General features: G+C 34.9%; 1 protein-coding gene across 1 annotated transcript in view; it reads left to right on the top strand.

The window, feature by feature from the left end:
- The window catches only part of LOC123529825 (synaptophysin-like), a 68,526-nt gene that overhangs the window by 37,025 nt on the left and 18,210 nt on the right, over positions 1–13,291 (top strand). Inside the window, exon 3 of the mRNA XM_045310363.2 lies at positions 10,109–10,242. Within this exon, the coding sequence (XP_045166298.1) occupies positions 10,109–10,242 (134 nt within the window). The remainder of the gene's footprint in view (positions 1–10,108; positions 10,243–13,291) is intronic.

The raw sequence follows: 13,291 nt of genomic DNA, 5'->3' as shown, positions 1-13,291 counted from the left end.
GCTTTGAAACTTTCAACACTTGTTTACCATCACCATGTCCAGTTATAGGCAAGAGCACATAACTCCATCAAGGATTTTCGCTGAATTATGGCCCTTTTTGACTTAGAAATCTGGGTTAATATTTCGTACCAGTTCATATTTTGACAAAGTCTTTTGAGATAAAGCTTTGAAACTTTCAACACTTGTTTACCATCACCATGTCCAGTTATAGGCAAGAGCACATAACTCCATCAAGGATTTTCGCTGAATTATGGCCCTTTTTGACTTAGAAATCTGGGTTAATATTTCGTACCAGTTCATATTTTGACAAAGTCTTTTGAGATAAAGCTTTGAAACTTTCAACACTTGTTTATCACCATGTCCAGTTATAGGCAAGAGTACGTAACTCCATCAAGGATTTTGGCTGAATTATGGCCCCTTTTGACTTAGAAATCTTGGTTAAGTTTTTTGTACCAGTTCATATTTTTTGAGAAATGTTTGACATATGGCTTTGAAACTTTTATCACTTTTTTAGTATAATAGTCTCTATCTGTAGGAAAGAGAACATAACTCTGTCATCTATTTTGGCTGAATTATGGCCCTTTTTGGACTTTTGAATTTGGTTCAGTTTTCATACAAGTCCATGTTTTGTCAAAACTATTTGACGTATGGCTTTTAAACTTTAAACACTTGTTTATCATTATGATTTCCATCTGTAGGCAAAAATACATAACTATTTTAACTGAATTACGGCCCTTTTTGGACTTTGAAATTTGCTCATATATTGCCATTTATTTCAAGACTCATCGAAATCAAAGTAATACAGGAAATTGTTTGTCTATCTTTTTTTCTTTTAGTCTGAATACCTGAAAATATTTTGACCCATCTCAATCATTCTTCATAACGCTCTGTTCCATTAGACAGCTTGTTTAAGATAGCCCAGAGCATCCTACATCAAGCGTTGTCCTGTCGGTCGCAACTGTTGTTTTGTCCATCCACAGTTTTGACTCAGGAAGTGACGTTTCACATTTTACATCAATGGCCCGTAACAGAAATGACTAAGGATTGACTAATAATGGCCCCTTTGATCTGAATCAAGGTAAGTTTCGAGACCAGCATATTGCAAGTTAAATTAGATAAAGCGGTTGAATCATTAAACCCTGTTAACCATCACCATCCAGTTTAGGAAGAGTAATAACGGATTTGGCTGAATTATTGGCCCTTTGACTTGTTTGGTTATGTTTATCGTACAGTTCATATTTAGAAAAGTCTTTGAGCGAAGCCTTTGACCTTTAACACTTGAAAATTCATTAAAAGAGACATAACTCTCAGGCATTTCGCTAAATTTTGGCCGCTATTTTGACTTGAAATTGTTATATTCTCCGGAAGTATATGTTAAAGCTGTTGAGATGCGCTGTCAAACAGTTACATAATGGTTCATTAACAAAAGCACAAAAAAACGCGGACAGTTTGACTTAAAAAAATAATTTCGTACATCTCATAAGAAAATCAAATAAATTAATTTACAAAATTGTTTACAACCATGTCCGTGTTATAGCGATACATACTCAATAAGGGGAGAATTTCTCAATTATGGCCTTTTGGTCAGAAATCTTGTAAATTCCGTTCATATTGAGAAATGTTGACATGCTTTGAAAATCCTGTTTTAGTAAAACTCTATTTTTAGAAAAAACATTTTAATGTCATCATTAATTGGTGAAAATTAACTTTTGGGATTTGAACTGACCATCTTCTCAAGCCTGTTTGTCAAACTATTTGACACGTATGGCTTTAATTTAACACGTTACATTATTGACCTTTAGCAAAAGCAAAACTAAACAATTAGCTTTGAGAAACTATTATTGATTTTTGTCAAGTCATGAAAAGGTTAATACAGGAACATTGTTTTTAATAACCTTTGGTTAATATCAAATTAAATAACACCGCATTTTTTTTTATTTGTTTAATTTGTTTATGCCCCGGCTCTACTGATTGGGAGTCCTGTCGTCACTGCGTTTGTCCAATACCGTCGGGTAACCATGGGAAGCGTTTAACTAGCATTTCGAGGTTGTAAACAGATGCAACCTGTGACCATTCCTCATCTTCAGACATCACCTGACCTCAGTTTGACCTTGACCTTGAACTTGACCTTGTTTTGGACTTCGGTTGCTTTGTATCGGCAAGGATGCCACCGGGGGCATCAAGCGTTTATTGAACGCAGCTCCTTGTTTGATTCTTGGAAACTCTGGATAAGTTGGAACAGTCTGGTCATCCTGTTTTAATATCGAGCTGTCAGTGTTTTACTCAGTGACTCTTAAAGATATCCAATGCATATGATACATTAAAACAATATTTCATCTTTTGGATATTTATTTCAAATGTAGGCATAGAAAATACTCTTCAAACGTATTTAACTACTATTTTAAATCTCGTGCATACAACTGTTGATACACATAAACCTGTTAATTTTACATAAACTGTTCATATTTTGAAAATGTAAATCTGGGTCTAGTATACCTTTAAAGAAATGTATACATACAATTTATACTTGGGCATTCCAAAAGGCTAGTTTTGATCTCCCTTTTAATTTGAAGAAACGTCAGACTGAGTCTTTTTCATACATGTGTGTAATTTGACAAGAGGTCAGACAGAATTTACTTTACTACTGCTTCAGAATGACTAGTTGTTTTGTGTTGACACTGCCAGTCCAGAGATCATTCAACATGTAGAAGAGAACTACTTTTACTAGTTAAAATGGGTTCAAGACTAGATGTCTGCCTGCTAGTCTTATTAGGGATAATGTAGATCTACAGATGGGGGAGGTTGTGAGTTTGATCCCGGGGCAAGGTGTATAATTGTTCTCTTTGATGATTGACAAAAGACATTGTGTCTGAAATCATTTATCCTCCACCTCTGTGGGGAAGTTGACAGTTACTTGCGGAGAACAGCTTAGTACTAGTACAAAGTCCAGAAACACTGGTTCGGTTAAGTGCACGATGTTACATAACTGAAATATTTTTGAAAAAGGCATTAATCCAAATTCAAACAAAAAAGACTAGAGTGAACAAATGAAACTAATATAGAACAAGGTGATCTATCCATATATGGAAACATTTTGTTGCTGGTAGACAAGAGACACAATAGATCTGTTCATGAAGTGAAACTGGAAATTTGTTAAGAGTTAAGAAATACTAATTAACTTGCTGTAGTAACAGAAACAGAAAGTGCAAGACAAATTTAGTGTTCAGGTCTTTGTGAAAGCTTGGTAATTGTTCAGTGCCCTAGGATGAAGGATAAGATTGTATATGGCCTGGTGCACAGTAAAGTGCTCAATTCAGCAAAAAATCATGTACATAGCCCCATCTTTCAAACAATACATGATAGAACTATGAAATAAAGTTTATAAGTAAGGTATGATACAGATGTAGATGTGGAGGTGAACATTTATCATGAAAATTTAGAAATAAAGTAGTGTGACAAGTTTAAGTAGGCAAAAATTAGCCATTTGTAACGGGTTAGCATCTAAAATTTCATCATTTTTGTAAGCTGTCTCACAGAAATTCTATTCTTTTTTGCATCTTCACTATTAAATTTTGTGAAAGAAAAATATCTTTGCTTTCATTTGATATATAACATCATGTTCTTCTGTAATTCTTGTTCTGAGAATCATGGTTTGAACCAAAGTTGTATGAATGTAACGCCCTAGAAATCTGAAAATGCTATACTTAAAAAAGTGAAGAAAAAAGTAGTATCTTTTGGTGCTAGAACATGTGAGATGGCCTTGAAAAGTTTGAAAAATATGTAAGTTGAAATAGTCAAAGTATCATTTCTGTACATCAAGTCTATAAATAAATATAGCCGAATATCTCATCAAAAGTTAGTTTGTGACAAAAGATCCGTAATGTCCGTCCCCCTACCATAAACTTCATTAAGTATTATAAAACTAGAAATTTGCAGCACATTTTTATTACATATGATAACATGAGTAACATTTCCAAAAATTGTTGAAATCCATCAAGCAGTTTTTTTGATATTGACAAAAGTGTAAAAGTTATCTGTAATGTCCGTCCCCGTAATGTCCGTCCCCACTTATCATTGATTTTGAATGTTGTATATATATATTATTATTTTCTATCAAATTCAATTCCTTTTATTTCTGATTTACCAATAAGAACTGAAATTTAAAAAAAAATGCATTTAAAATCAGTAAAATACATTATTTTGTGACATTTTTAGCTCACCTGTCACAAAGTGACAAGGTGAGCTTTTGTGATCGCGCGGCGTCCGTCGTCCGTGCGTCCGTGCGTAAACTTTTGCTTGTGACCACTCTAGAGGTCACATTTTTCATGGGGTCTTTATGAAAATTGCTCAGAATGTTCACCTTGATGATATCTAGGTCAAGTTCGAAACTGGGTCACGTGCGGTCAAAAATTAGGTCAGTAGGTCTAAAAATAGAAAAACCTTGTGACCTCTCTAGAGGCCATATTTTTCACAAGATCTTCATGAAAATTTGTCAGAATGTTCACCTTGATGATATCTAGGTCAAGTTCGAAACTGGGTCACGTGCCTTCAAAAACTAGGTCAGTAGGTCAAATAATAGAAAAACCTTGTGACCTCTCTAAAGGCCATATTTTTCATGGGATCTGTATGAAAGTTGGTCTGAATGTTCATCTTGATGATAACTAGGTCAAGTTCGAAACTGGGTCATGTGCGGTCAAAAACTAGGTCAGTAGGTCTAAAAATAAAAAAACCTTGTGACCTCTCTAGAGGCCATACTTTTGAATGGATCTTCATAAAAATTGGTCAGATTGTTCATCTTGATGATATCTAGATCAAGTTCGAAAGTGGGTCATGTGCCTTCAAAAAGTAGGTCAGTAGGTCAAATAATGAAAAATCTTGTGACCTCTTTAGAGGCCATATTTTTTATGGGATCTGTATGAAAGTTGGTCTGAATGTTCATCTTGATGATATATAGGTCAAATTTGAGACTGGGTCAGCTGTGGTCAAAAACTAGGTCAGTAGATCTAAAAATAGAATAATCTTGTGACCTCTCTAGAGGCCATACTTGTGAATGGATCTTCATAAAAATTTGTCAGATTGTTCATCTTGATGATATCTAGGTCAAGTTCGAAAGTGGGTCAAGTGCCTTCAAAAAGTAGGTCAGAAGGTCAAATAATGAAAGAACCTTGTGACCTCTCTAGAGGCCATATTTTTTATGGGATCTGTATGAAAGTTGGTCTGAATGTTCATCTTGATGATATATAGGTCAAGTTTGAAACTGGGTCAGCTGCGGTCAAAAACTAGGTCAGTAGATCTAAATATAGAAAAATCTTGTGACCTCTCTAGAGGCCATACTTTTCAATGGATCTTCATGAAAATTGGTGAGAATGTTCACCTTGATGATATCTAGGTCAGTTTTGAAACCGGGTCATGTGCGATAAAAAACTAGGTCAGTAGGTCTAAAAATAGAAAAACATTGTGACCTCTCTAGAGGCCATATTTTTCAAAGGATCTTCATGAAAATTGGTCAGAATGTTTACCTTGATGATATTTAGGATAAGTTCGAAACTGGTTTATGTGCAGTCAAAAACTAGGTCAGTAGGTCTAAAAACAGAAAAACCTTGTGACCTCCTTAGAGGCCATATTTTTCAATGGATCTTAATGAAAATTAGTCAGAATGTTCACCTTGATAATATCTAAGTCAGATTTGAAACTGGGTCACGTGCAATCAAAAACTAGTTCAGTAGGTCTAAATATAGAAAAATCTTGTGATCTTTCTAGAGGCCATACTTTTCAATGGATCTTCATGAAAATTGGTCAGAATGTTCACCTTGATGATGTTTTTAGCTCACCTGTCACAAAGTGACAAGGTGAGCTTTTGTGATCGCGCAGTGTCCGTCGTCCGTCGTACGTCCGTCCGTAAACTTTTTGCTTGTGACCACTCTAGAGGTCACATTTTTCATGGGATCTTTATGAAAATTGGTCAGAATGTTCATCTTGATGATATCTAGGTCAAGTTCGAAACTGGGTCACGTGCGGTCAAAAACTAGGTCAGTAGGTCTAAAAATAGAAAAACCTTGTGACCACTCTAGAGGTCACATTTTTCATGTGATCTTCATGAAAGTTGGTCAGAATGTTCATCTTGATGATATCTAGGTCAAGTTCGAAACTGGGTCACGTGCAGTCAAAAACTAGGTCAGTAGGTCTAAAAATAGAAAAACCTTGTGACCACTCTAGAGGTCACATTTTTCATGGGATCTTCATGAAAGTTGGTCAGAATGTTCATCTTGATGATATCTAGGTCAAGTTCGAAACTGGGTCACGTGCGTTCAAAAACTAGGTCAGTAGGTCTAAAAATAGAAAAACCTTGTGACCACTCTAGAGGTCACATTTTTCATGGGATCTTCATGAAAGTTGGTCAGAATGTTCATCTTGATGATATCTAGGTCAAGTTCGAAACTGGGTCACGTGCGGTCAAAAACTAGGTCAGTAGGTCTAAAAATAGAAAAACCTTGTGACCACTCTAGAGGTCACATTTTCATGGGATCTTCATGAAAGTTGGTCGGGAATGTTCATCTTGATGATATCTAGGTCAAGTCCGAAACTGGGTACGTGCGGTCAAAAACTAGGTCAGTAGGTCTAAAAATAGAAAACCTTGTGACCACTCTAGAGGTCACATTTTCATTGGATCTTCATGAAAATTGGTCAGAATGTTCATCTTGATGATATCTAGGTCAAATTGCGAAACTGGGTTACGTGCCCGTCAAAAACTAGGTCAGTAGGTCTAAAAATAAATACCTTGTGACCACTCTAGAGGTCACATTTTTCATGGGATCTTCATGAAAAATGGTCAGAATGTTCATCTTGATGATATCTAGGTCAAATGCGAAACTGGGTTACGTGCCTTCAAAAACTAGGTCAGTAGGTCTAAAAATAGAATAACCTTGTGACCACTCTAGAGGTCACATTTTTCATGGGATCTTCATGAAAGTTGGTCAGAATGTTCATCTTGATGATATCTAGGTCAAGTTCGAAACTGGGTCACGTGCGGTCAAAAACTAGGTCAGTAGGTTTAAAAATAGAAAAACCTTGTGACCACTCTAGAGGTCACATTTTTCATGGGATCTTTATGAAAGTTGGTCAAAAACGATGACATACTCAAAACTGGGTCATGTGGGAAGAGGTGAGCGATTCAGGACCATCATGGTCCTCTTGTTTCTTAAAAACACAGTGTGTGTAAAAAAAATGTCAAAATTTGTTGAAATCTTCAGCAAAATGAATCAGTTTCATACATGAATTTTACTTTCATATAAAGAACTCATGCAAAAACATGAAAAAAGACTAATGAGTATATATATAAAGTAAAACTTTGCCAAACATTATCTATAAGCACATTTAAAGTGTTGGGGGACGGACGTTACATTTTTGTACTAAAATTACATGTTGAAAAAAGTAAGTAGAGTTTTAGTCTTCTGTCTTCTTGAAATTTATAGTGTTGTCATTTATAGGTTTTAACATCATATCCAGAAAACTATGCCCCTCTTTTGTCCCTTAGTAATTACAAAAACTTTTTGAAATGCTACCATAAACACTTGATCCCCCTCCCCTAGTGCCCTACTGTATATTTCTTATCTTTTATATTTTCTCTTATATTTTCATCTACACAATAAAGGGTCATAAAATGCATCATAATCATTCCTTAATTAAAACAACATAATTAATGAGTGACCTATTGAGATGGCAACAACATGCCTAAAACACAGGTGGCCATAGAAGATCACAAAATCACACTTTCTCAACAGGGTGCCAATATACAAGGGACCATAAAACCCCTAAACTGGATCTTAATTGATCATTATGGAATCTTTACCTAAAACAACACCCTTTGATATAAGCGTTATAATCCATTGTATTGTATAAAATTAAAACCCCTAGTAAGGATATATTTTGCCTTTTTTGCCAAGGACTTCCCCCTTTAAAAAAAAAAGCATATATTAAATTAAACCATGAAAAATAAAAGACTGGTACAAGTATACAAAAAAAAAAAAAATAATAAAAATTGTTGAAGTGTTATATTTTTTCAATCGTAGACAGAACATTATTATGTTATCATTATTTCATTTTGTACCATTAACACAGCACTGATAGAAAGCTAAACTGATACAGTAATGTTATGGTCATCTACATTTAATATGCTTGTATTCTACTGGAAGGTTGTTAGATATGGATTAGTTTTATGGGAATGCTTGTACTGCATGTATGTTTTTTTCTTTGAAACAGAACAGTACTTGCATATATATGATAATATGCAGTGAAGAATTGATTGTAAAGCTGATTTTGACAAATACTGCTTAATACTAGTAGAATACTTTTTGCAAATTAGTAAAAAAGAAATACTTCAATCTCGCTCGTTTTTTAACTGCTATTTAAATGAATGTCTGAAATGAATTCCCTTTATCATTTAGTAAAACCATTTACTATATTTATAGACATATTACCTATTGAAATGACACAAATGTTCCCTTAGTTAAGAAATTTGAATTTCAGAGTAATTTATGTTCCAAAGTAGTTACAAAAGCTGAACAGCGAATTTTTTTGCCATTTTGGGAAAGCATCCGCGTCCGGACGATTTGGGAAAAATAGCGTCGTTTTCATCCTAATTGGGAATTTTGTGTAACATACAAAATTACAATAACCCCTTTCCTGGATCTAATTGAGTTACACTAGAGCTAGTGTTCCGATCATCACAACATGATACAGTGGCCTGAGTCTGAGATAACGGTGGTTGTTCTAAAGGCACACACTCTGGCACAAATTCAACCAGAGTTACACAAGAGTTCTCCTGACTCTGACATGGAAACGACACCGATGTCGACGATTGAACAACGGACGTTTCCTCAGTCAGAACAGGCTGTGAAGATGCCCGTGAGAATCTGAACTCCACAAGGCTTTTGCAGCCAGCAAGCTTGGATTTTGTTAGCCTTTGAACATTATATTTGCTGTTGTGACTCATTGTTCGCACAGTTTGTCACTGGTACTACAGAAAAAGATCGTGGAAACCGGTTACTGAAAACAATGCATGGTGCGATTGATTAAATTCGTGCTTGTGATGACAGAGAACATGTTCTGAATTTTAATCGAGTATTTGCCCTTTGGTCAAAATTAGCGAACACTCGATTAAAATTCAGAACATAATTATTTTCTATAATCGGCGAATTTCACGATGTTGGGACAGCAGCCGTTTCAAAAATGTTTGTAGGTCATTTTTGGGAATAATTTGGTCTGAAATTGGGGAAAATGGTCATTATTTTCAATTGGGAAAGGGTCCGTTTTACGGACCCTATTAAAGAAGGAAAAAAATCGCTGCTGAACCAGTCATTTTATGTAATGTCCGTCCCCCATTTCCGGCACTATTTATTTATGATATTTTCTGCTTAAATGTAATATAAATAAGAGTATTTATGTTTCTACTTTGTTGTTTTTATTAATTAATTGCTTTAAAGGTGTTTTCCTGCTGTAAATGTTCCATTTTTCCAAATTTTATATTAAAGTGAATTTTACGATTAACAGAAAATAATCGTAATTTCAAAAGAAATTAGCTATTTTTTTTAAAAAATGGAAAAGCAAAGAGTTAAGGCTTATATTTTCTTGATCTGTGACCTCAAACTATTAGAAAATACACATAAAAGAACTGGTTTTGTATAAAACATTTACAGTAGGAATCTAATTTAAATGAAGGTGTAATGTCCGTCCCCAACCCGACATGGCAACTTAAATCCACTTTTTTGAAAACAAATCTCAAAAAGTTATCTATTTGGGTACTGATCCTTGTGCACAACATGTTGAAGTTTCGAAAAAAGGTATTTTTCAAGGCAAAGTAAAAACTTTATTTTTTGACTTAGATGCTAACCCAGTTGGGCACTTTACTGTGCACCAGGCCATATATATAATTTAGAGAGCTCGTTAGATAAATTGGTATATTTTATAGCCTGAATTTTAATTAATTTGGAATTAGTTTGCCAACTTGATTAGAGGTACACCTATAAATATTACTTAGAAATAAAGAGAAACTAGACTGTATATTTGATTTTGAAAGATTTTACCATTGTGACTTTTTTTTATATTTCAGATTTTGTCGATCTTTGCCTTTGCCACAACAACCAGCGTAACATTGAAAATGCAGTTCACAGCTACATGCAAAGGCAATAATGGAACAGTTATTTCACCCAAGACTTATAGTTTTTCATCAAGCTATCCTTTTGCGTAAGTATTTATTACGTTTAGTGGTTTTTGGGGGCAATGACCCCAGATTTAACAAACCGTCTTTCAACATTCTTGTCGAGCTGACCAACCTGACAACACAGAAAACAAGTTCCAAAGTATTTACCAAACATACTCTTTCATATTGCATTTTGCAATTATATTTTTGATCCAGACATGATTAAATAGATCTACACATTTTATATTAACAACAGTATGTGACGAAAACTTAACTGCATTATAAATATAAATTATATTAGCTCTTCTTATGCGTAAGAATAACAAAGACGCTTGATTTGATCACGTGATCGATTCTAAAACCGACACTTGTTTTGATCATGTGACCTATTCTGAAATCCAATAACTAGTTTCAATACGCTCAAAAAAAAAGGTGTTCATGATTCTGCGTGAAAATAGCAACTACTATGGCATTGCAACGCCACTGATAAGCCGATAGATTATTGATTTTTTTCATCGCCGTGCCTCGACACTGTTGTGGATGTGTATTGAGAAACGTTATCAGTTTGCGGTGGTCAGTACCGTTTATCAGTAGGGGAATCTATAAATATGCAGCAACATCCTATAGATCCCGATTCGCAATCTGTTAAAATATCTTTTTTCTAAAATATTATTTCAGAAAATACAGTGCTGAAATAAAATACATCGCATGTCTAAGAAAACATTTTCAAAAGATATGTTATTGATAAAAATTACTACTATATAAAAGGTAATAATAAAAAATAAAATAAAAAACTGTGTTTTACTTGAAATAGAATAGGTAGAAAAATCAGTACTTACTCGTCAGTTTGAATTTATGACTTATTTGGTTCGGGGGAAGATGGAGGGGGAATTAATTTGACAGTTTGATTTTTAGCTCACCTGTCACAAAGTGACAAGGTGAGCTTTTGTGATCGCGCGGTGTCTGTCGTCCGTCCGTGCGTGCGTGCGTCCGTCCGTCCGTAAACTTTTGCTTGTGACCACTCTAGAGGTCACATTTTTCATGGGATCTTTATGAAAGTTGGTCAGAATGTTCACCTTGATGATATCTAGGTCAAGTTCGAAACTGGGTCACGTGCCGTCAAAAACTAGGTCAGTAGGTCTAAAAATAGAAAAACCTTGTGACCTCTCTAGAGGCCATATATTTCACAAGATCTTCATGAAAATTGGTCAGAATGTTCACCTTGATGATATCTAGATCAAGTTTGAAACTGGGTCACGTGCCATCAAAAACTAGGTCAGTAGGTTTAAAAATAGAAAAACCTTGTGACCTCTCTAGAGGCCATATATTTCACAAGATCTTCATGAAAATTGGTCAGAACGTTTACCTTGATGATATCTAGATCAAGTTCGAAACTGGGTCACATGCCTTCAAAAACTAGGTCAGTAGGTCAAATAATAGAAAAACCTTGTGACCTCTCTAGAGGCCATATTTTTCATGGGATCTGTATGAAAGTTGGTCAGAATGTTCATCTTGATGATATCTAGGTCAGATTCGAAACTGGGTCACGTGCGGTCAAAAACTAGGTCAGTAGGTCTAAAAATAGAAAAGCCTTGTGACCTCTCTAGAGGCCATATATTTCATGAGATCTTCATGAAAATTGGTCAGAATGTTCAGCTTGATGATATCTAGGTCAAGTTCGAAACTGGGTCACGTGCCTTCAAAAACTAGGTCAGTAGGTCAAATAATAGGAAAACCTTGTGACCTCTCTAGAGGCCATATTTTTCATGGGATCTGTATGAAAGTTGGTCAGAATGTTCACCTTGATGATATCTAGGTCAAGTTCGAAAGTGGGTAACGTGCCTTCAAAAACTAGGTCAGTAGGTCAAATAATAGAAAAACCTTGTGACCTCTCTGAAGGCCATATTTTTCATGTGATCTGTATGAGAATTGGTCAGAATGTTCATCTTGATGATATCTAGGTCAAGTTCGAAACTGGGTCAACTGCGGTCAAAAACTAGGTCAGTAGGTCTAAAAATAGAAAAACCTTGTGACCTCTCTAGAGGCCATACTTGTGAATGGATCTTCATGAAAATTGGTCAGAATGTTCACCTTGATGATATTTAGGTTAAGTTTGAAACTGGGTCATGTGCCTTAAAAAACTAAGTCAGTAGGTCAAATAATAAAAAATACCTTGTGACCTCTCTAGAGGCCATACTTTTCATGGGATCTGTATGAAAGTTAGTCTGAATGTTCATCTTGATGATATCTAGGTCAAGTTTGAAATTGGGTCAAGTGCGGTCAAAAACTAGGTCAGTAGGTCTAAAATTATGAAAATATTTCGACCTCTCTGGAGGCCATATTTTTCAATGGATCTTCATGAAAATTGATCTGAATGTTCACCTTGATGATATCTAGGTCATTTTCGAAACCGGGTCACGTGCGGTCAAAAACTAGGCCAGTAGGTATAAAAATAGAAAAACCTTGTGACCTCTCTAGAGGCCATATTTTTCATGAGATCTTCATGAAAATTAGTGAGAATGTTCACCTTGATGATATCTAGGTAAAGTTCAAAACAGGGTTACGTACCTTCGAAAACTAAGTCAATAGGTCAAATAATAGAAAAACCTTGTTACCTCTCTAGAGACCATATTTTTCAATGGATCTTCATGAAAATTTGTCAGAATTTTTATCTTGATAATACCTAGGTCAAGTTCAAAACTAGGTCACTATGTCAAATAATAGAAAAAACGACATCATACTCAAAACTGGGTCATGTGGGAAGAAGTGAGCGATTCAGGACCATCATGGTCCTCTTGTTTGAAATTATTATCTAATCTAATAATCGTCAGTAGATTTTTTCTCTCATTGTTCGAATTCGTAAAATCAACTATGAACAGATTACTTCTGTTTTACACGAACTATTAAGAACATTTTAAAGCTTAAAGACGTATTTATGTACTTGGTCGGACCGTCCTTATTCGTGATTTTATTATGTATAATTACAGATTTTGATCTCGAAATCAACTGTAAATCGTTAATCAAAATGTTTTGTCCACAAAAGTTGCATAAAAAATGAATTGAATTTCAAATAGTTATTAGAATTTAATACAC

The sequence above is a fragment of the Mercenaria mercenaria genome, chromosome 13 (assembly GCF_021730395.1).
Source record: "Mercenaria mercenaria strain notata chromosome 13, MADL_Memer_1, whole genome shotgun sequence".
Classification (NCBI taxonomy): domain Eukaryota; kingdom Metazoa; phylum Mollusca; class Bivalvia; order Venerida; family Veneridae; genus Mercenaria; species Mercenaria mercenaria.
The sequence above is the reverse complement of the archived record's forward strand: the minus strand, read 5'-3'. Positions and strand labels throughout refer to the sequence as shown.